At 48.0% G+C, this 22,696-nt stretch overlaps 10 protein-coding genes across 10 annotated transcripts; 4 read left to right on the top strand and 6 right to left on the bottom strand.

The window, feature by feature from the left end:
- Positions 1-529: 529 nt before the first annotated feature.
- On the top strand, positions 530-1,485 carry UA08_02365 (hypothetical protein; the record flags this gene model as incomplete). The annotated part of the gene is made up of 2 exons (XM_020264399.1): positions 530-1,039; positions 1,093-1,485. The coding sequence occupies 2 exons, from the start codon at positions 530-532 to the stop codon at positions 1,483-1,485; spliced, it is 903 nt and encodes a 300-aa protein (XP_020122238.1).
- Positions 1,486-2,233: 748 nt separating this feature from the next.
- On the bottom strand, positions 2,234-3,787 carry UA08_02364 (hypothetical protein; the record flags this gene model as incomplete). Its single annotated transcript, XM_020264398.1, has 3 exons — positions 2,234-2,688; positions 2,745-3,455; positions 3,529-3,787. The coding sequence occupies 3 exons, from the start codon at positions 3,785-3,787 to the stop codon at positions 2,234-2,236; spliced, it is 1,425 nt and encodes a 474-aa protein (XP_020122233.1).
- A 1,113-nt stretch (positions 3,788-4,900) lies between these two features.
- Positions 4,901-5,890, bottom strand: UA08_02363 (hypothetical protein; the record flags this gene model as incomplete). The annotated part of the gene is made up of 1 exon (XM_020264397.1): positions 4,901-5,890. The coding sequence occupies one exon, from the start codon at positions 5,888-5,890 to the stop codon at positions 4,901-4,903; it is 990 nt and encodes a 329-aa protein (XP_020122232.1).
- Positions 5,891-6,144: 254 nt separating this feature from the next.
- UA08_02362 (hypothetical protein) lies at positions 6,145-8,247 on the top strand (the record flags this gene model as incomplete). The annotated part of the gene is made up of 4 exons (XM_020264396.1): positions 6,145-6,392; positions 6,478-7,244; positions 7,295-7,434; positions 7,507-8,247. 4 exons carry the CDS (start codon positions 6,145-6,147, stop codon positions 8,245-8,247), a joined length of 1,896 nt encoding a protein of 631 aa, XP_020122235.1.
- Positions 8,248-8,917: 670 nt separating this feature from the next.
- On the top strand, positions 8,918-12,880 carry UA08_02361 (hypothetical protein; the record flags this gene model as incomplete). The annotated part of the gene is made up of 2 exons (XM_020264395.1): positions 8,918-11,748; positions 11,806-12,880. The coding sequence occupies 2 exons, from the start codon at positions 8,918-8,920 to the stop codon at positions 12,878-12,880; spliced, it is 3,906 nt and encodes a 1,301-aa protein (XP_020122234.1).
- A 226-nt stretch (positions 12,881-13,106) lies between these two features.
- Positions 13,107-14,210, bottom strand: UA08_02360 (hypothetical protein; the record flags this gene model as incomplete). Its single annotated transcript, XM_020264394.1, has 1 exon — positions 13,107-14,210. The coding sequence occupies one exon, from the start codon at positions 14,208-14,210 to the stop codon at positions 13,107-13,109; it is 1,104 nt and encodes a 367-aa protein (XP_020121885.1).
- Positions 14,211-14,720: 510 nt separating this feature from the next.
- On the top strand, positions 14,721-15,579 carry UA08_02359 (hypothetical protein; the record flags this gene model as incomplete). The annotated part of the gene is made up of 3 exons (XM_020264392.1): positions 14,721-15,075; positions 15,164-15,268; positions 15,572-15,579. The coding sequence occupies 3 exons, from the start codon at positions 14,721-14,723 to the stop codon at positions 15,577-15,579; spliced, it is 468 nt and encodes a 155-aa protein (XP_020121886.1).
- Positions 15,580-15,952: 373 nt separating this feature from the next.
- Positions 15,953-19,365, bottom strand: UA08_02358 (Chitin synthase C; the record flags this gene model as incomplete). The annotated part of the gene is made up of 5 exons (XM_020264391.1): positions 15,953-15,967; positions 16,036-16,539; positions 16,604-18,706; positions 18,763-18,923; positions 19,344-19,365. The coding sequence occupies 5 exons, from the start codon at positions 19,363-19,365 to the stop codon at positions 15,953-15,955; spliced, it is 2,805 nt and encodes a 934-aa protein (XP_020121877.1).
- A 1,213-nt stretch (positions 19,366-20,578) lies between these two features.
- Positions 20,579-21,144, bottom strand: UA08_02357 (60S ribosomal protein L28; the record flags this gene model as incomplete). The annotated part of the gene is made up of 3 exons (XM_020264390.1): positions 20,579-20,800; positions 20,862-21,060; positions 21,113-21,144. The coding sequence occupies 3 exons, from the start codon at positions 21,142-21,144 to the stop codon at positions 20,579-20,581; spliced, it is 453 nt and encodes a 150-aa protein (XP_020121878.1).
- Positions 21,145-21,904: 760 nt separating this feature from the next.
- Positions 21,905-22,587, bottom strand: UA08_02356 (hypothetical protein; the record flags this gene model as incomplete). The annotated part of the gene is made up of 2 exons (XM_020264389.1): positions 21,905-22,461; positions 22,527-22,587. The coding sequence occupies 2 exons, from the start codon at positions 22,585-22,587 to the stop codon at positions 21,905-21,907; spliced, it is 618 nt and encodes a 205-aa protein (XP_020121879.1).
- Between the last annotated feature and the right edge of the window lie 109 nt (positions 22,588-22,696).

Genomic DNA, 22,696 nt, shown 5'->3' with positions numbered 1-22,696 from the left:
AGAGAATAATTCAAGGCATGAGTAGCTCAGCGAAGAAGCAGGACACAGGAAAAAGATCGTCGTAAACGAGGATCTTTCTCCACGCTGGCCTGAAAATGGGTGTTTTGTTTTGCGCAGCCAATTAGCACGACGGCAGTGCTTACCCGATCGGGACGCCGCCATATTCCGGGGCCGTTATGTATACCACCGTACGCAGCACTGAATTGAATAGCGGAACAGTCGATGCAACTAATTAGCGAAATGGACAAAGATGACTCATTGTGGCTGATTGCTTGATGGACTCAATGCATGTTGCCGCCAAAGCCTGATATCAAATCATCCAAGTTTGTGCAATTCCACTGGCGAATCGGCGTCGGGACGGAACAACAATAGTCCTTGCCCTACAACGTCAGGTCTCTAAACTCACCACAAACCCACTCTCAACTCCTGACGAATGCGCTTACGGTGGCAATAGGGCTACTATACAAAGACAAACCGGATGTTTGTGCTGTGAAATGAGTGGCATTGGCTATGTTTCTACGCACATAACATGAAACGCAGCTATATCTCTGAGACAAATGGACCAGCGAAAGAGCCTTTAGATCCCAGCCAGATCTGGAATCATAGTACTGTTTCGACCCTTTCCAGCTTAACTGCACCTGTGTCTCCGCCGCGTAAGAAGTCAACGGCAAAGAAGGACACGGCGTCTTCGTTGAGTCTTGCTGCTGTCGAAGCTGGCCAAGTCACGGTAGACAACCCAGTTGAGCTTTTCTCGGCCAGACTCGCTGCAGTTTCACGACCGCAGTCATCCTCTGGAACGGATAGCAGGATTTCCTATGAAAATTGGCTTGATCTGTACGCAAGGAATCAACATGAAAATGGTCACCACTTTGTAATCCACCAGCACGATCATCCCATTGCAGGACCGCATTATGATCTCCGTCTTCAGTTTTCTGATTCCAGCTCCCTAAGCTGGGCGATAATGTATGGGCTGCCTGGTGACCCGAATAGTCGTAGGATCAATCGCAATGCCACGGAAACAAGAGTTCATTGCCTTTGGGTAAGCATTGAGTCCTTGAAAGGATGAGGAACGCACGCTCACGCCTTATATAGAACCATATGATGGAAATGGGATCTCGTAACACGGGAAGCATGATTATCTGGGACACTGGCGAGTACGAGGTTTTGCCGTATCATGCTGTAGAGGAACGACCAGAAACAGATGATTCTGCGTCCGATATATCTAATGTTTCAGCTGAATCGTCCGTCAATCAACAAGCATCGGATAGCCAAAGGCTCAAAGAAGCCTTTCAGAATGTATTTATTCCCTACGGCCTATACCCTCCATCGCTGAAAGCTAACGAGAAAGGCAGCGTAAAATCCGCTTACGCCTTCATGGGACTCGTCTACCGAAGAACTACACGATATCGCTACGGCTCTCAGCAGCGGACGATAGCGCAGCTCGGACAAGGCCGATTACTCGAAAACGTCGGCGTCGACGAATAGTTTCTTCTGGTATGAAAATAACTAGAACACCATCCACATCTCGCTCTCCGTCGCCTAAGAATGACCGGCACGAAATACCATTGACTTCGATGGGTCATACGATAGATAATATAAAAGAAGATATAGACGAGGTTCATTCCGCCTCAGCATCTGATTCAGAGTCAATTGATTCAAGAACGCGTCTGACAAATGCATACCCGGGGGCTATTAATTCAATTGGTTCGATACACCAGCGTCGGTGGTTTATTACTTTAGATCGTGCGAATAGTGGCTTCGTTCGTGATGGAAAAAACGCTACTTGGAAAAGAAGTACTCCACCTTTACCTAACCACGAACCTTTAGGCTTCGAGCCGTTTTACGTTCAGGGACCCGAGATCGAACGAAGTGTAGTCACAGGAAGAACTGGCCCCGAGGTGCTGGAGGATGAGAATGTTGAGGGGTTTATTCCTAGACGAGGCTGGAGACCTGTACTCAATTGAAGAAATTAGGTACCTGTCAAAATATTGAGTCTTATTATGCTCACGGCTTCCATAGGTATTGTACGATTGCGAGGGATCAATAAATGCATTTGCACCGGTAACTCCGGACATTGAGATAACATTATATATACACAATATGAACATACAAACGCTGACTTTTCGATCCATAAACAAGCTCCTGGAAGTCTGCCAACGATAGACGTATCTTCCATGGCACAATTCCTCGAGGATTTACGCCCTTGAATGCCAATCCGTTATACTTCCGGTCTTCATTGTAAGGGCACACTCTGTGGATTATGGAAGATATCCTGAGGATCGACAGCAGCTTTGATCTCTATCAGCCTGTCTAAATTAGCGCCCCAGTATTGCTCCGGACCGTTTGTCAATTGCGGATCGACGTATCCAGGGTAAGCGCCAAATGCCGCATTTGGCATTTCATTAATGAAAAGGTTGTTCACTTCGTTCAAAAATGTGTTTGTTGTGGCAGAAATGTCTCCAAGAAGATTGACTGCATAAGACTGCAGCCAGAATAGTGCATCTCTATGAGAATAGGAGGTTGCATGTATGGGCACATCGCTGATTGCGCCACCTTCAAGATCGAAAATGATGAACCACAGCAAGGTACCCTTGTCAGCCGTGTCTAGATACTCGAAAAAGTCGTCGACGACGCTGTCCGGGATGAGAGAAGTGTTTGAGAAGGGAAGAGATTTCGCATAAAAGTGTGCTATAATTATTATGGTCAGAACATCAACTCTTATTATTGATATAGACTGAGCATACCAGGAATACCTCCGCCTAAATCTTCACCCAACTGAATACCCCACGCGGCGACAAGTGCAAGCCAGTCATTGAACACTGTGACGTTGTAACCTTGGTTGGCAGGAAATCTGCTCTCAAGCTGCAGGGCCTCGAATTCGGCAAGCGACCCAAAGTATTCACCCTCAATTAACAGGAGGCCTTCGGCCAAAACCAGCTGAGACGAAAATTTCCTTGTCAAGTTTGGCTCAGATATAAAGTTCTGCCACGCCTTGAAAGTCTCTGCGCGGGAACTTGTGTCTCCGATGTTAAAGGTGAGTTGATACTGGACAGCTAGTCCTGGGGCGGCCTCGGTTCGGATGCGGAATTCTGTGACAATGCCAAAACTAGCACCGGCGCCTTTGATGGCGAAGAATACATCGGGATATTCGGTAGCGGAGGCATTGACGATACTTGAATTTGCCAGTACAACTTGGACAGACTCGACGTGATCTAGTGCCATGCCCCACTGTCTATCAGTCGGTCCTAGTCCCCCGATTGTCGCATGTCCTCCAATCCCAACCTGAGGAGACGTGCCGTGAGACATGGCACGGCCGCCAGCGTCGAATAATTTTGTATCAATATCTCCAAGCAAAGTTCCAGCACCGATGGTGGCATGTGTAGTGACTGGGTCGTATGAAAACTGCTGGAAGTGTCTCAAGTCGACAACAACAGCGCCATCCGTGCCTCCGAGACCTAGTGGTTATTTGATTCATCTCAGTATCTTCTTGTACATCGGCTTCAGATCTTCCGAGTTCAATGAACATACCATAATTGGCATAACTATGGCCACCGCTCTTGGCCTGAACTTTGACGTCTGCATCCGCAGCGCATTGAACTATAGCAGATATTTGCTCGGCGGTTTCTGGGAAAGTCACAGCAGCGGGCGTCACGGGATAGTCCAGGTTATAAGGACTCACATCCACTGATTCATATAGCAAGGCGGTTGGGAAGGCGACTAGGGATGGATCGTTGCCCACAGCGTTCAGCAGGCATTGCTGACCTACCGCGCTTGTTGTGTTGCCCATTGCGGTGCAGGAGAGTCCTCGTTTTATTGAGACGATGATCTCGAGATGTAAGCGTAAGTTCCGCAGCCAAAAACAAGGTTTGCTCTTTATGTATGGAACGTAAAGGCCAAAAGAGTTCCAGAATATTTTGTACACGCGATTGCGCAAGGGAGCAGGTTATCCTTTTTTAAGCGCCTGAGCAAGGTACACAGTCTTCTGCCCAAAGCGTACGGCGCGCAGTGTGAATCAGCGAGGTTGTTGCATACAGACCCACACGAGGTATTTCGAGTGCTCGAGAAATTTCCTCAATTGGCAAAGCCGTGCAGGTGCCCTACCCGCCCTGGCATCGCTAGCCCTGGCCATCGTGCTTTAGTCCGTCAAACTAGTCATGCGAGATGCTGGCTGATGAGTTCGTCTGTCCGAGTGTGTAACACTTGAGCCAATGGCTTGCGTTCCCCGATCTGCTATGTGGTCGCACAGAGTCACCGTTCTCTACCAAGGTAGCATCTCTGCGAGAGCACCACATCCTCGAGCTCGAGAGGATATCGGCGTGTGACTAGCATTTTGACTCGGCCACTCCTGTTGTGACCAACTGCAATGCTCGAAAATCCAGGTAGATTAGTAATTGGGCTTAACGCTAGTTAGCTTGTGTAATAATCAGCTCCACGCGTAGTTGCAGTGGAACCCTTGAGCCTACTGATATGGATTCCAGCCAGCCGCAAAATTGCTGTCGGATTTCGCGCCTGTCACTTATCCAGGGATTGCAATTGCTAGAGAGGAAGCCAGGAATAGGAATACTGATATACAGCCATCATTCGCCAATGGGTTGAAGAAGGATGTTTCTGAAAAAGCAATAAAGCTTATAGGAAGACTGAGGGGTAGCCTTAAGTCAGGATTCCTTCTATGCGGGGCGTACTTTGAAGTAGCAGAGAGTTGGGAGGGATGGTCAAAGAGTGCTCTCTGTTCACTTCGCACTCAACAAATTCGCTCAAGCTTCGAGGAAAGTGAGCTGCCTCATGTTCATTGATGTGTAGTTCACCGGTAGACAGGTCCGAAACATTGTAAACCAACGCAGAAAAAAGTATTGTACAATATGCTGTTCCCCCCCCCCCCAAAGGAACACACAGAGCGAACTCAAATTCGCTCGCTTATATTAATGGCTGCTCTGCACCCAGAGCGAATAACGTTCACCAAAGGGTCGTACGGTTTCGCCTCTTTGGAGTCGTTTTCAACCGCATGGTCCAGATGTTCTAACTCTTCATCACGCGTTTTTCTAAGCAAAGCCAACAAGTCCTTGAGTTCATCGTCCACCTCCTCACCACGTTGTTCGGCCTCCTTCATCCATCCCATAATCGTGCTGACCTGCTCGTTATAGTGCGACCCTATTTCTGTCTCGACTGCCTCGGTGCATGCCATCGCCGCCTCACGGCCCATGACAGCTGTCGACCAACCCAGAAACGTAGCAGCGACCTCCCAGATCGGATACATAGCTGTGGGCCGCACTTGATGCTTGGCAACGAGGTGATTGAAATTGGAGAGGTGAACGGCTTCCTGGTCATACATGTGCTTCATTAGTTGTCGTAGGTGAGGATGCGATCGCACGACAGGAGGCTTCTGGGCGGCATATATTAGCGTGGCAGCTAGCTCGCCAGCCTGGTTGACTCGCAAGGCACTGTCGAGGTACTCTCGCTGTGATTTACTGAGGGTGTATCGAGGCTTTGCGGACGGGTTGCCGGAGTTACTTCGTTCATCGGGCTGGTGGGAGTCATTCGTAGAGGTCTTGGTACTGAAAAAGAAGCTTCGGCGAGACGACTGGCCGAGGGTGATCGGAGCTAGGAAGTCCAGGTACAATGGCGTTTCAAGGGACACAGCCCTGCGAGGGCGTGCCAGAGGGCGCAGCCTCATTGAATTGAGTGCTCGCATGCTTGAAACAATAGCTCTATTGACAGAGACGGCCAATGATGAGTTTACTTGGATGCGTTGCGGTGGCGGCTCAGCTCCGGCAGTTGCCAATTCCCATTGGCGCGGGCGGTGGGTACTTGCCGTAACTGGCCTGGCCAGCCGAGTCAAAACGCCGCAGTGAATGGCGGCAACTTTCTTGTCTCTCTGTGCAATGCGTGTCATCTAGGCCATCTGCCCCCTTTTGCCACCGCTGCCGCCCATTATATCGCAATATTTTGCTATCTAGGAATTATTTGTCTTGTTTACGTGCTGTCTTCTTTTTTTTTCTTTTGTTTTTCGCCTGCTTCTTTCGTGTGAGCTCGATAGGACACCTAAACGCCATATCGCGACTTCCCGCTGCTGTTCGCGAATCGCACAGGCGCCTTCTTCACAGTCTGCCTGTTTGTGGTACCTGAGGCCGCCATATTCTGCTCGAAATGGCGAGTTTAGACGACGACCTGCTTGCCCTGGCGGGCGATTCCTCTGACGAGGAGAATGTCCCCCCGCAAACCAAACACGCCTCTGCCTCTCCTCAATCCCCTGTCTCCGAGGACGTCAAAACTTCCCTCCCCGAAAAATCAAAGGATATGGCTCGCAAAGGTGTCGCAAAGTCAGTCAAGGCTTCGAAGCCAACCAGGCGGCCAAGGAAGCAAAAGAGAGCGGAATCTGACGATGAAGGAGAACTGTAAGGACTGTCCATGTTAACGAATCACTGTTCATTTTCTTTTTTTTTAATGTCTTCTAATCATTACCTTCGCTGCAAACGGCAGGTCTGCAGCTGAATCCCTCGCCTCAGAGCGCTCTGCCAGCATGTCAGAGTCTGAACCCGACGACGCAAATGTGCAAATTGACGGCGATGGACCCATTTTCCCCTATGAAAAACTCTACTACTCAGCCAACGACAAGAAAGAGATTATGAGTCTCCCGGAAATCGAACGCGAACAAATCCTGTCTGAGCGTTCCCAGCAAGTCGATCGTCATAACCAGGATCTTGTTCTGCGTCGTCTTCTAGCTTCTCGCGAGCGTGAACAAGCACGCTCCGAATCCAGATCTAAACGCAAAGCTAGCAACGCCGAGTTAGAAGAAGGCCAGCGCAAGAGCTCCCGACAGAAGACAACATTAGGAGGACGCCGAGTGGGTGAGACTTCCGATGCAATCGAGGCATACAAGCGACAACGAGAGCAGAAAGGCAAGCGTGATGAGCAACGTCGTCGAGATGCGGACTCGAGACAAACCCGAGGTCGCAGCTCTTCTCATGAAGAGGGTGCATACTCAGAGACTGACGCAGAAGGCGAGAGCGAGATTGAATATGAGGACAAATTACGCCGCACTCCACCAAAGCAACCAGATGTTCCCAAAGACGACCCTCCTGTCGAGTTGAAGGATATTCAACGAGTTCGTGTTGGCCGTACCAACTTTGCCAGCGTTTGTTTCCATCCTACCTTCGTGCCATCTCTCACCAATTGCTTCACACGAGTTAACATTGGTCCCAACCGGGAAACGGGTCAAAATGAATACCGTGTCTGCATCATTAAAGGTATATCATACTTCACTGCATAGTGTCAATTCATTTCTGACTATTCGTAGGATTTAACAAAGGACGTCCATATGCGATTGAAGGAGCAACCGGCCGTACCTATGTTACAGACCAATATGCTGTTCTCGCTCATGGAAAGGCTGAGCGCGAGTTCCCATTCATCCAATGCTCAGACTCTCCCTTCACAGAGGTCCGTATCAATTGCTTTAGCCATGTCTTTCTCTTTTGACGCCTACTGACATTATTACTCTTGTTTAAAAAGGCCGAGTTCAACCGTTGGCGCCAGACAATGGTGGTTGAAGATTGCAAGATACCCACAAAATCTAAGTTGACTGCCAAAGTCGTTGATATCAACAACCTTATAAATTACAAGTTCACTCGAGAGGAGCTCGAAGAGAAGTTGAAGAAGCAAGGAGCTGATAATGCAAACGAGAAACTTCTAAGGCGCTTTGAGCTGGAAAAGAAGTTGAACCAAGCTATCGCAGAAGGAAATGACGATGAGGTGGCTGATTTACAAGCACAACTTGCGAAGGAGACTACGTCGAAACTGGCATTCAACGGAGCACACCATAAATCTCGCCCTGAGAAGCAGCAAACTCCCGAACAGCGGCTTGCCGAGCTTAATCGTCGGAATCAGAAACTTAATAGTGAAAATGTTCGTCGTGCACAACTTGAAGAACGACGCTTGAACCGCAAGAATGCAGCAGCTGTGGCTCGCGGAGAAGCCCCTGCTGATCCTTTTGCTCGTGTGAGGACTCGTGCGAAGACCTATCACGATGTAAATTCAGGCCCACAGGCGACGCCCAATAAAGATGGCTCTGCAGATCTGGAAAATGGCACACCAGCTACGACGACCGAATCTCCTGCCACACCTCAACTTAGCAGTACACCTTCGAAAAGCCAATCTAAACCAAAAGGAATTGCCGTCATTCGTCATCGGAATATGGATGATGATAACATTGCTGCTCTGGATCTAGACTTAGATATCGATCTTGGCATTTAATTTATCTTTGTGTCACGCCGGTTGATGTCCTTGTCCTGGATTGTCGTGCTTCGAAACTTCGAAGGTCATACCACCCGTCGAATATTCTGCAGCCATTATTGACAAGCAGTCATCATAGTGCGTTTCACTTGGGAGGCTTCCACGGTGCTAGTCTCACATTGGATACTACTATTTAAATTGCTTTTCTGGCTTTGATTCGCTGTATATTGGCAGTTCTTTCGTATTCAAATAGCGGCCCGGCATGGTAAAAGCAGGAGTTTTGATGGCGCTCGAGAGTACTGTTTTTATTTTCTATCCTTACTCTAGCCTCCATACAATGCATCAAATCCGGGTTTGGGGTGTAAGTAGCTAATTAATAGTACAACAAAGTTCATTTATTGATGACCGTGTCCACCTTGGCTAAGTAGTTTAACTATTCGCGCCTCACATTTATCGATTGATAGCCGTCTTATCAGCACGTGACCTGCAATCTAAAGAGGTCGCGCCGATAACAACGCGTCGGCGCGGCCGCGTTAAGCATAACTGAAGCAGGCGGAAGCACTCACCCATTCTCTGCACATTTAAGAAGACGACATATTATTCTCTCCTACCCCGAATCAACTATGGAAATTAACTAACGATTACCGCTATTTATTACAACAAACAACATTAGACAGTGTGTTATAGAATTATGTCTGCTCCATCCACTCCGCGCTCGACGCGTCTGGAGCCCACGGCTGGTTCGCCAGCACAGATGCTCACTCCGGGTCAAAAAATCAAAGCGATGCTGGCAGCCTTTGACGACGACTCAGAACCAGAGAATACTACATCTGTGGCACACCGACCAATGCTCTCGAAACCTACCTTCGACTTCTCAAAGAACAAAACCGCTCCTACTGTTGAGCCAGAAGACGATGACGAGGACGAAGATGATGTGATCTTTGCTCCCCGAGGTCGGATGGCTGCTCGAATGCAGGGTCATGACGAGAATGGGAAGGCATCACGGCCTAGCCCGGTTCAAAATCCAGAGACAGCTTACGAGAGAGTAGCGAGAAGGCTACATGCACCGTCTGCGGATGCTGCGCCGGTGGCAGACGAAGATCAATCGTCAGAAGATGATGATGTTCCTTCTGCCATTTTATCTCGACGGCACTTGCTTCAAAAGAAAGAACGCGGACCTGGTGTTTCGTCCGAAAAAAACGAGTCTTCGAGAGAGCGTTCCGAATCTCCTTTATTTATGGAGCAAGACAATAACTCAGAATCGGAGGTGGAAAATGATGAGCCAATAACCGAAACCGAGAATTCGCGTCTTCGTGCTCTAGTTGAGAAAAAACGTAAGGAACGCAAGGAGAAGGAGAGAATTGAGTCAGAGAAGAAAGCTGCCAGAGCAGAAAAGGCGGAGCAGTTCAACTCCGATATTATGGCTAGTGAGGACAGTGAGGAAGATATAGGAAGCGCACGGAAAATGACGCAACAATCCCGACCTACCCGCAAGGCAAGCAAGAAAGCTTTGGAAGAGATGAATCGAGAGACTCAACGAATAAGCCGAAACATGCAACTCACCCACGAGGCGCGAACAAAACGCAAAATCACCATGGATAGCTTTCTCGACCAATTTAAAAATTATGGTCAGCGTGCAGATACCTCTGCGCAAACCACCAATATCACGAATTCTTCAAAATCTTCAATAGCTTCAAGCTCAACCATTTCATCGGATGGCGAAGGGATTAAAGAGAAAGGGACGCCTGCAACATCACCGGTGCGAGTTAGTCTCAATGATCAGTCCAATAAAGCCCAAAATGCAGTAGCCTCTTCGGAGGAGGAGGGACCTTATCTGCCAACTATGGAGGAATTGCAGTCACAGATTGCGTCGTCTCGTCAAGCTACCGCTATTTCAGGACCTAATGCTACCACAGCCAACGCCCGACCTCAGATATTAAATAGGCCAACCGTTAATGTCCGACTATCTCGCCAAGACGTTGCCAGGTATCAGCAAGAAGCATCAGACGATGAACTAGAAGTTGTTACCTCGCCCGGGAAATGCCGCCAGCTCTCCATATTTGAGAATGTTCGGTCAAAGAACTCACATGAGAGTCGATCAGCTCTAACGCAGAAAATGCTGGCTCGCGTATCGTCGCCTACACGCCGCACAAAGTCAATAAATCATGCCGAACTATCCGCGTCATTGCTCTGGAAGGCTAGAGAGCAGGCACGCCAAGAAAGACAAGAGAAAATAGAAGAGCTACGTGCTAGGGGTGTTTATATCGAAACAGCGGAAGAACGAGAAGCAATGGAAGGGGAAGTCGAAGATCTAGTAGAAAAAGCTAGAAAGGATGCCGAGGAAATCGCTCGGCAGGAAAAGGCTGCTCGGGAGAAAAAGTCTGGAGTTGTTGAGTCTGAAAGTGACGAAGAAGACTATGACTATTCGGGCTCTGAAGAGGAAGAAGATGAAGAGGACGAGGTCGGTGAGTCAGATACAGAGGGTGAAGATAGCGAAGAGGAAGAAGAAGAAGAAGCTTCGCACCACAAACTCGATGAATTGATCCACAATGAAGCAGATGAAACTGCAGAATCAGAGGACGAAGAGATAGAAATTGAAATGCAAGAAGACGAGGAAGATGTGGCTCGGGGCGTGCGACGAAAACGCCGCACAAGAGTTCTCAGTGACGATGAAGACGAGCAAGATGAAGTGAATGGCAAAGAGCCCGCCACGTCGCTGCAGGAAATCAAAACGCCAGCACGATCTGTTGCCTTGTCATCTGGTTCTGCCCAACGGCCACACTTTCCTGACGTGGCTGAAACATCCTCGTTTACGATGGGTCTCACGCAGGCGTTCGCTGGAACGATTGGGGAGAACCAGTCGGATGGCGAAGACTCTTTCAGCGCTATTCAAAGTCTTCCAGACCCCGGATTGTCAAACTTCCAAGGCATGGTCATTGATTCTCAGGTGATGGTCAAAGACAGCCAAGAGCAGCGCCGAGAATCAATTGACTTACTTGCTAGTTATACGCAATCTAACGCTCGTGTTTCAGAGTCTCCAGCTCCGAATTGGTCTCAGGCTTCACAGTTTCCGGAGCCCACGCAAGACGCAGGTTTTACACTCACTCCATTTGACCAGTCTAAACGGTTTATTGATCCCCCGGCCTCCACCATTGATACAGTTATTCTACCGGAGAGGGATATTGCATCTCCCACTATGCACAGAAAGAATCGTCTTCAGCGAGGCCGACCTGCCCAATTGTCAGATGACGAAGACGGGGACTTTGAGATCAAAGCTAGCGCGTTTGATGTGATGAAGAAGTCTGGCAAGCGTAAATCCAAGTCGGCTGTTCCATTTGATAAAATGAACAGCAAGGCAAAGGAGCACGTCGATGAAGCTGCCGAAGAATCTGAAGATGAATATGCCGGCCTGGGTGGTGCAAGTGACGATGAAAATGGGAACGAAGACGAATTTGATAGGGAAATGATCAACGATGACAGTAATGAAGTTGTTGATGAGAAGGAATTAGCGGCATTAAATGCGTAAGTGGTGTGACTGCAGATGAAATTTACTGAGTCAACTAACCATAACCCCGACAGAAATCACCAACGAGCCGTGGATGAGAAGGAAGTATCCAGGATTATGAAAGACATCACAACTGGAGCTCTCAGACGTAGACGTGGAGCGGACAATGATTTCGACTTGGACGACTCAGATGACGAGCGCGCGGCTAGACGAAGGGAAAAGCAGCGCGAATTCGCCAAAATGCGTAAGGCATTGCTTGCTGATGAAAAGGTCAACGAGATTGCCAAGAATCCAAAGAAAGAAGCATTTTTCAAGACTCTGGAAGACCGGGACGATGATGACATGGACTTTGAGTTTCAAAGTGCTGCTGATTCGCAGGAAGTCTCTTCTCAGGGTATTCAAGGCGAAACATTGCCAGCCGCTCATGACTCGGGCAACACTTCACACAAAAGAAAACGTCCTCTCCAACCTGCTCCTGAAGATGTTAATAATCGGCCTCCGCCACATCTCCGACGTACCGCAGCTTCTGTCTCACGCAAACCATCTTCCTTATCAGAGATCCGAGAAACATTATCCTTCTTAACGGCAACGCCGGAATATGATTCGTTCCACGAAGATGCGTCCATAGAGCAAGATATTGTCTATGACACCGATAAAGGCGCTTCTGATGACGACGACAGCACTACAGAGCCCGAGAAGAGAATGTCGGCAGAAGGGTTTGCTATTCCGCCAAACCCACGCCGCACACGTGGCCGTGTTGTTGACCGTCTGGCTCTTAAACGAGCCGCATCATCCAACTCTGCTTCCGCCAACACCAAGTCCGCCTTTATGACTGGTTTGGATTCTTTGTCCCATGTGGGATTCCGACCACCAGCGCTATTCCGTCGATCGACAACGTCCTCGTCGTCAACATCCAGCGACACATCGTTCTCAACAACACGTACCCAAAAGCCCGCCGCTGGTGCCCGACCTGCTGTTTCTACGACAAAGGGCGCTGTGAACTATTACACAGCGGCACGGGAACGCGAAAGGGAACGCGAACTGAGGTTAGGAGACCGCCTTGGTAAATCTGCTGCCACTGCAGCTCTCTTGAAGCAGAAGGCGCTATCCAGTGGTCTGATGGCTTTGAATAAGAACCAATGGGAGTGAGAAGGATTTTCTTATGGCGTTTGATTGTTTTTGACGATATAACTAGGCATGGATGGATGGGTGGATTGTATCTGTTGTCATTTTAATGTGGTTTTAGGAGCGCGCTACTTTTTGTTACACTGAAGCGTTTGATTAGGGCATATTTTTCTATAAACAGAACCTCTTTGTCCTTCACGTTGGCATACGTACAAATGAAGTAAGAATGCAAGGCATGAAATACAATCGATCAAGTCTTCGAAATCCTCCCACACAGAACAACATCTTCACCAAACGGACACCACTTAACATCCGTTAGTCTCGAAGCCGGAATCGCATATCCGTCCTCATCAACGCGTCTGTTAGGTGAAACTACCACGCCCCCTTGCCCTAGCCATGTGGGCGCAATAGTCACGATAACCGAGTCAATGAGACCGCTATATCGCTGTTCAGAAAGCAGCGAATTAATAATCGACCCGCCGCCCTCAATCATCAGACTAGTTATCTTTTCCTGTGTGTAGAGCACGTCCAGAATAGCGTTCCAATCGAAATGCTGACGAGGAACACCATCATTATTATTATTATCATCATCAGGGCTCTCCACCGTATCTAGAGCAATATACTTTCCTCCATATTTCTCCAGAAGAGCTCGTGTTCTCTGAGGCGGAGTAGTTGTTTTCGAAATTAATACCAAAGGTGCCTTGCCCTTGCCCTGTCTCACCAGTTGAATGATCTTGGAATGTTCGTGTAGAACCCACCGAGCTTTTGGGTCGACAACTATAGGTCGTGGCTGGTGTAGCATTCCTTGCTGTCTTCGTATTCTCTCAGTATCCGCGGCGGTTTGTTCATCTGATATTCGGTCGGCATGGCTTTGAAATAAATGCATCTGTTTTGATGAAGCCTGGTCCCCAGCAACGGCTTTCATTACATCTTGAATCTCAGGATCGGATGGAGCGTCCTCTTTCTGCGGTGCATCGGCAGCATCGGCATGAATCACTTCCTCATACCCACCTGCGCCTTCAATTCGACAGTTTAGACCGGGGTCATCAGCGTTCGCAGTCCCAACGCCGATGAGGATGGCATCATGGCGGAAGCGGAGGTAGTGCGTCATGGCTTTTGAATGCGGGCCAGACAATATAGTGCGCACGCCTGGCGCTAATGAGAGCGAAGAATCAAGAGATGTGGCAAACGTAAGTGTCGTAAAGGGACGAGAAAGCCCGTTTTCTTTCTTTTCTTCTCGCTCAGTTGCTGTATCATTATGCTTGTCGTCGGAGAGCGGAGGAAGATAAGGGTCCAAGAAGGGACGAGACAATGGAGGAAAATGTAATGTGTCCGGGGGGAAGGATGCGGACATATTGATTTTTCGTTTTGTATCTTCCCTCGCTGCTCCAGGATTGGTTCGGTATGTCAATTCGCCCAGGGCAGGTTGTGTCTGTTGCGAAATATTGACGCTGTAGATAAATGTAGACGGCAGAAGAATATACGGCCCACTTTTGCTACAATGAGATGCAATCAGGCAAACTCCCTGTTATCCAGGATAACGAGCGGGCTAAGCGCATTGGATAATTTCAAAATGCATGAGAATCTTTCTTTCAGTGCATATTATTCAGTGGCATTTGTTAAGTTCATGTGGAATTTTCCGTTGTACGTACTTTTTCTGGCATGATTGATCATTGATGCCGCTACCCCGTTTTGGGTAAAGCGTCCTAGCTCGTGATATTGCTCTCACAGCAGCAACAACAACACCGAATCAACATTCAACATTTGCAACACACGGCCATTCGAGTCATTGATATATAGACTCATCTATATATACATTCAATCCGACCCTCCGTTGAATGAAGCCCACCGCATCCTTCTGACAATGGACCCCGAAACTCCCCCTGCCGAACCCGCCCCCTCCGCATTCAACTACATCCTCTCCTTCATCCTCGTCGGCATCGCCTGGGGCTTTACGACGCCATTCATACGCCGCGCAGCCGTGGATTTCAATAAGAGACAAGAAGACTCAAGACGGGCTCCCGCCATTGATAATGACTCTATCTCGGCGCAACAGCAACAGCAACAAAGACGCGGAGGAGGAAGATTCGCGCTCAAACAGAAAATAAAGACGTTATTCTGGACGGTTGTCAATCTGCTACGAACACCGGCCTATGCGATTCCGCTCGTGGTGAATTTGACTGGCAGCGTATGGTTTTTCTTGTTGGTTGGAAAACACGGTATGTCTTCACAAGCCTCCTCTATCCACCCATCCCTATTCCTATTACGGAGATAAGAAAAGATAGACTAATATCTTTACGGTTTTAGAGCTCTCTCTCACCGTCCCAATCTCGAATTCCATGGCGTTCCTATTCACAGTTCTGGGAGAATGGTACGTGGAAAGAAAGGGGATTGCCAGGGAAACGTGGCTCGGTATGTTTCTGGTTCTCGGCGGAATAGCCCTGTGTGTAGAGTCCAAAAACCATGTATGAGGCAGATCGGTTTCTCTATATTGTATATATATATTTATAATAACAAATAATGATGGCATAAATCTTGAACCCATGGCAGCGACCTCGAACAATCTTGGAAATGAATGGGATATTTGTAGACACCCATATCATACTCTACTTATCTGGTAATGAACATATCCCAAAATTATAAACAGCTCCAGAGGCATTAAAAGTAAACTGTATAATTAAACAAACATTAAACAATCTACCTAACCATACATAGCGCCTTGAATAGAACAAAGTCCAACATAACCCTGGTACGCAAACAGAAACCCAGAAACCAAAGGATGGGTATTAGACAGATGCAAAAATTCCAACAGCATAGCATAAAAGTATCAATATCATCAATCGAATTGGTTCACTGAGAATCAAACCCGACAAATCAAGTACCTTAACCGTGTTGTTTCACATTCATCATGAAATCATAGAAGTGGAAACCAAGATGAAAATCCTTGCAAGGTAGGAAAATGAAATGGCCTGATACAACCCATCGTAGTTGTGGGTGAAACCTCTCAAATACTCCGCTTTCATCGATATAAAAATTGACAAGGTACGTCATAAGAAATGTATCAATACATTTCGGAATCGTAACACCTCTCATCTTCTAAACGCCGCGGAACTGCAAATGTCTTCGTTAGCTGATGCACTTCTCCGGGCAATAGAAAGAGGAAAGATCAGTCGACTTACCATGCGTACAACCAAGAACCACATTGCCCCCAAAAACTTGATAAATGACAAACCGGCAACACTCCACAGAATAACCGACATGTAGATATCAGCCCGCTTGCTCTCAGTAGCAGACTGATCGCTGCTCGAATTAAAATCCTCTAATCCAGCTGTACTCAAGACAACAGCGCAAAGGGCAAAATTGCAAAAAATCCACACCAGCACGACACCACTTCGGAACCCCTTGTAATAGTCTTCTTGTTTCTCAGCTTCAGAAACTGAACGAACCTCCTTTGGTGGCTTAGTTGCGAATGCTGCTAGCTCAAGGTCATATTGTGCATTCAGATCACCTCCATCCTGTGGGATGCTGACGTCGACTTTTCCACCAGGTTTAACGGTGGCAGAAGGCAGCTTTTCAGCTTTGTCGTCTCCTTTTGTACCCCAGGTGACATCGTGCGTGTTACAAAAAGCATATACGTTCAGCACATTAGTATATGTGGGCGTAAGCAGAATATATTGGATAAACTGTTCGTAATTAGCCATGAGCCAGAACGTATGGCAAAGTGAAAATAAAAAAGAAAAAACTTACACAAGTAAACATGTGCCATGGATCGAAGAATATCAACGATGCAACAAACCACATGACGTATGTGGATGCAAGCGATATAATGATAGTGAAGAATTCGTTGTTAGTGAATAGGTCACTAAATGTAAACCCCTTCTCGGCAACTTGAATCTCGATGGATTTGACAGTGATGAAGATGGCTGCAAACGTTAAATAGATCATGACGATAACCCAGAACCAGACCATTGTCATGTAAAATTTGTTTGAGCCTTGCGGACGGTTGCCAAGCGACAGAACGAAACAGGCTACCAAAGTACAGAGATAAATCCACTCGAAAACAACGCCGAGGACGGTTCCAGCTGTACCCAACAGGTCGGTGGCACCCAGAGACTGCGTAAGAATATGGAAAACAAGGAAGAAGTTGCCAATTGCGAACCAAGCAAACAGCATGTTAATGGTCTGGTAAAAGAATTCAAAGATAAGCATGAACTGTCGCATGAAGCTGTGACTGCTGCGTCCGATTTGATAGAAATGAACAATTCCATAAACGGCAGCGAAGAAACTTCCGTTCAACCATCGACGACGCTGAAGAATGAATTCAGCCATGCGATCAGGCACGTCGGTCTCTCCCGTGGAAGATTTGACATAGGAGAGAATCCAGCGACAGTTGCGCTTTGCCACGATTTCAAAGCACAGAATACGATCTTCTGCGAGATACATGTTTGCCGTGAAAATACCAGCATTGGCACCGTGCATCTTCTCACCAGCAAAGTATTTCTCGAGGGGTCCCTGGCCGGTTTTGTCGTTTTGTAGGGCAACAAATCGATAGGCTGAGAACGCACCAGGTAAGACGGAAATGAAACCAAAGGCCGATTCCAAAGGTTTATCCAGGATATTGCTCATTTTGTACTCAAAATTTTGGGCGGCAACCAACGGATTAATGAGGTTTTTTCCACGGTCCAACATAACCTTGATCTCGCCGCAAGCACCACCGCACATTGGCTCCAAATCAAAAGCTCGCCAGAGATGATATATGGAGTCCCGACCCGGTCGCGTACCAGCATCAAGCAAGACACAAATGTTGGGATCAAGGACACGACCGAAAGCCTGGAAAAACCAGCGATGGGAATTGATTTTCTTCTGATTTTTCTCCTTCAAACAGAATACCATTTGTACTGGGGTGGCCGAGCGACCCTTGATCGAGACTTGCGTACCTTTCAGCCCTAATGCCAGCTGAGTGGTGTATTCGTAGATATGAGCGGTAACGTCCTTGCCATTGACTTGCTGTTTTGCAATACCGTCCTGATATACTCCCAGAGCAGCCAACACAGCGCGTGTGCGAGGGTTGATTTTAGCACGCCCATCACTAATGACACAAACGACGATCTTTTTCCATGCATCTTTGCCCCAGGTTTTGCTATTGGTTCGCGAACACATATACTCGATATTTTTGAACACGCCAATCAATGTACGGGCAAACAAAAACTCATCTTCATTGTACATGGTAATGACGATGAAAAGTTCGGTATGTCTTGGTTTCGCAAACAAGCTTTGTCGCAAGGTAAATCGATCGTTGTAGAATTCCGAGGGATCGCAAGTCGCGGCAGAATAGCGCATATGGGTGAATTCATCGCGCTCGGGTGGTTCAGCATGGGGCACTTGACTTAGCAGTTTGGGGGGCACGGGGCAGTCTAGAACTAAGTTCCCACGAAATAATTGAACTTCCTTAACCGTCTTCCAACGTCGAATTGGTGCCGGACTGTGAGAAGGTTCGGGTTGCGCCGCTGCTTCGTCAGCAATATAATCGTCCCCGTGCATATACTCGGGGGGCTCGAAGGGATTCGGACTGTACGAGGGATCCGGGCCGTAGGGATTATCTGCTTGCAGGATGGGTACTCGATCATCTTGATATGGGGAAGGTTGTTGTGGAGGGTAGTTTGCCAAGTCGTAGTCGTCATGCGGAATGCCTGTTGGCTCGTAAGGTTGATTGTAGTAGGCATCGTGATGCTCTTCAGGATGCAGTGTATATTCTTGCGGATAGTTTTGTGGTGTTGGGTAGGTCTGAGGCGGGTTTTGCTCGAATCTTTCATTGTGGCCGTACGAGTTGTGGATTCCCTCGACGGAGTACTGATTTCTACAGTCAGTGTCATGCTGAGTAGATTTGCATTCATTGCACGACGCACCGTTGGTTGATCCAGCAATTGGTCCGTGGAGGGCATCTGCAGTGGTCTGAATTCTGTCTCATGTTGATAGGGTTGTAACGGCCGCCCGGGAGATGGCGTCCGATCGTTGGGATAGTGAGGATTCATCGCAGGCGCATGACTCCCATCGTCTGCGTACGGGTCTGGAAAGCGCTGCATCAGTACTGCGACAATAAAATTGCGATCGCTATGAGACCAATAGTTGATTTATGGCATGCGGCGCAAAGTGAAGTAGCGCAGGGCAACAAACACACTGCTACCGCCACAACGAGGAGAGAGAAACGCCAAAAGCAAACAAGGAGGCCGAGATAGTATTTTCCAAGAGTCTCGAAAAAAAGATGCAACAGAACAGCACACGCCGAGGCACCCCCTTTTGGATTCGAGTGAGTTCAAGGCTAGGGAATCTGAGAGTTGACCCGGTGCGGTTTTAGCCAGCAACGGTGTCTCCCTATCAACAAGCCCGCCCCGCTGTAAACAAATACACACACAGCAGCAGCGTTTATCCAACAGTGACGGTGATCGTGCAAGAGGTAATCGTGACGGATATTTGAAAAAGCACTCACCTAGGCGATTGTAGGAAGACATGGTTTCAGGTTGATTGGCAGGAGAGAAATGGGGGAAGGAAAGAGAAATTGGCAGGACCGACGAGGGAGATTTGGCTCTTGCCTGAAATGTCAGGTTGAGCGCCGCTGAATGGCCAACCAAGTTCCGCCGCGCGGCAGCCAAGCATGAGTAAAATTATTTTATACACGAGTTATGGTGCTTGAACGTTGTGATCTATGCCATTCTAATACGTAGATCTATAATAACAGAGTTACATTGAATATATCATCTTACTTGATATGACGCCTATCTCAATGCCTAAACCATGCATACTTCCAAAAGAGCAAGTCATGATGGTATGGTTGTTTAGCACTAGGCAGTCATCAAACTGAGTCAAAGTATGAGACATGGTTAGTAACAGGTTTGTGGTACGTCATGATGGCTTAGCTGCTCGTTCATAAGGTTGTACTCGTCGTACATGCATCGCATGCAGTGTAGAGGTATGGCTGTGCAAGGCACATGAACTGTGAGTGCATCGAGGCTGATGTTGACAACCTCTAATTATAGATGTGGCTGTGGACGATAACCACGGTTGCCCCAGGGATCGCATCATCTCATTGGCTACCGCGCAGTGCACTCATGAAGTGTACCATAGTTACCCGCATAGGGTTTAGCCGAGGGAAGGATCAAGGATGACCCCCAACCAATTCATAGTAAACGCTAATTGGATTGTTCAGTTGGTATGGATAGGTCTATCGACTTGGAGACAAGTAAAGCAAAAAAAGGGCAAGAAATTTACAGATGCTACTAGCCTACCTGGATCTTACTGGTCTCTGATGCAATCAGACAGTCCACAGCTTACGAAATACTCTACGAGACCGTATCCCCAGACTGCATAGGGCTATCAGCCCCAGGGACAGAATGCCGACAGGTCGGAGCGGCGTTTTAAGGAACCCATACCCATGCAGTCTGCATAGTTACTAGACAGATGCAGGGTATATGGTCCAGGGAAAAAAAAATTCCCGACCGTGTGAAAAAATGCACGAGAACGCACATTGGTCTGTTCGGCAATGATTCAATTTTCTAAAGCCTGAAAGCTAATTCAATCGAATCATCACCCAGCCACCACGCTGAAACGCCTTTCGCTCGTGCCGAACTTGATCGTTCCTGCAATCAAGCCAGAGAGCCATGTCTTGGGTATCTTTGTGTAATCTTTCCTTTCCCCCATATCACTCGCATGAAAACCATTGAAAAATCAGGCAACAAGAACGATGCGACCGCCGACTTCAGTGATCTTGCGTTCTGCCTCCTTGCTGACGTATCGAGCCTTGACAACGACGGGCACGTTAGGTAGACGGCCCTTGCCAAGAATTTTGGCGTACCCAAGGGCAAGAAGGTCGATAACGGGCGCTGTGTCTTGAGGAGCACCCTCGGCAAGGTACTTGTCTCGAGTTCCTTGTGGAACTAGGGTCCAGAGCTATGTTCTCTATTAGTACTCTCTCCATAACCTCGCCGTTCAGACTTGAGGGTCTACTAACCTTGTCCAGGTTGACAGCAGGCTTCCATTCGTGGTTGCGCTGAAGGTGGAAATGGCGCATACCAACCTTACCAAAGTAACCAGGATGGTATTTGTCAATATTGGTACGATGATGGTGCTGACCACCGGCCATACCACGACCACCGGGGTGCTTTCGGTGCTTTCCTATACGACCGTGACCGGCGGAGACATGACCGCGGCTAGTAGCTAGTTAGTTACGAAACATGGATTCAAATGGGAGTCGAAACTAACTGTTTTCTGGTCTTTGACAGATGGGTAGGCATTGCGCTTGATGATGGCGAGGTTGCGTTGAAACGTGTACAAACGTGTACTTGGAGTAAGGCTGGGCGTGGGAAATCTCGAAAGGAGAAAAAAACAATTTCGTGCAATGTGCGGTCACGGGAACATCCTGACCTGCAAACAGTTCAAACAAGACAAACCAAGTTTGTCTCCGTAGCCACTCGCGCACGGACCATCAATAAGGGTATATAAGCAGCGCGCCGCCCCCGTTCTTTAATCTTTTTCTTCTTTCTTTCCTCAGCTCTCTTTGCCTTTTGGCTTAGATCAAGTGTAGTATCTGTTCTTTTCAGTTTAATCTCTGAAAGTGTTCTAAGGAACACAACATTGATTAATCTCATTTTTGGATCTCGCATGGGAGYCTCTGTGCTTGCACATGCTCCTGCGCACAGTGTCCTCGGTCTTACACTACCACCGAGCGACGCGAATCACCTTTTCATCATTCCCGACGGCTTGCCGGCGGACTGGAGAAGAGTTTCTATGATTGAGATGTGCTTCGATCTCTCGCGATCTTAAAAGCCCACAGCGTGCTCGGCGGCATGACATCTAACCCTGGGTATTGTTGGTCACAGAGCTGTACAAGTCGCGGTTACCTAGCGTTTAAATGAAGGATTATCGGTGTCTCGAGTGGGTCAGAATTGGCAATCCTGTAATGAATTGGGTATAAATTTATTAAAACCATGTCTATCTTGATCATGCTGTCGTATCGGCGTCGTTGGTATAATGCGTGCGAAAATCTGAACACGTTCATTGTTCAGTTTGCTTTTCCAAATACGCAAGAAACCCTTTGGAAAACTTCATAGCCTGCTCGTAGGCAATTTCGAAACCGTTGATTCCACCATAATAGGGATCCTCAATTTCTTGACCACCGCCAATTTGTTTGTTGACAGTGCCGTCGGGGTTGAAGTCTCCAAACAGCCGCACCTCTGCGATCTTTGAAATCGCCGTTTCGCCTGCACTGCCTTTTTGTCCCAGCGAACTCGTCGTTATGCGGCCTTTTGTTCTCCCGGATTGCCCCCCAAGCATAATACTATCACGCAGCCGTAATAGATCCCTCAGATTATACTGATCCATTGCGAGTATGAAATCAAACGTTCTGAAGTCTTCTTTTGTAACTTTTCTCGCGGCGTGATTGTAGTTTTTTATCCCATGCTGTCGCAGAGTGGCCATTGTGCGGTGATCAGGAGGATCGTGGACGTGGTAAGCGCCAGTGCCTGCGGAGTCGATCTCGTCGATTAAAAAGCTGTGCTGTTGCGACGAAGAGGTGAGGGAACGGAACACGCCTTCGGCCATAGTCGAGCGGCCTATTCACATATTAGATAAAACATGATAAGGATTGGATCGCGAAATAGAGATTGCGAAAACGTACAGATGTTACCCAAGCAAACGAAGAGCACCGAAACTGGTGCTGCAGTTGGGGGGTTTGCCATGATAAGTGATGACGATGAAGAAGCGCACACCCGGACAGGCTGATGGGTAAATATATCGTAAATGTGCAGGGCCTCTCGACGGAAGGAAGACGACGATATTTCTTGAGTT

The sequence above is a fragment of the Talaromyces atroroseus genome (genome assembly GCF_001907595.1).
Source record: "Talaromyces atroroseus strain IBT 11181 chromosome Unknown scaffold_2, whole genome shotgun sequence".
NCBI lineage: Eukaryota > Fungi > Ascomycota > Eurotiomycetes > Eurotiales > Trichocomaceae > Talaromyces > Talaromyces atroroseus.
Note: the sequence above shows the minus strand (reverse complement) of the source record. Positions and strands in the feature narration are given on the sequence as shown.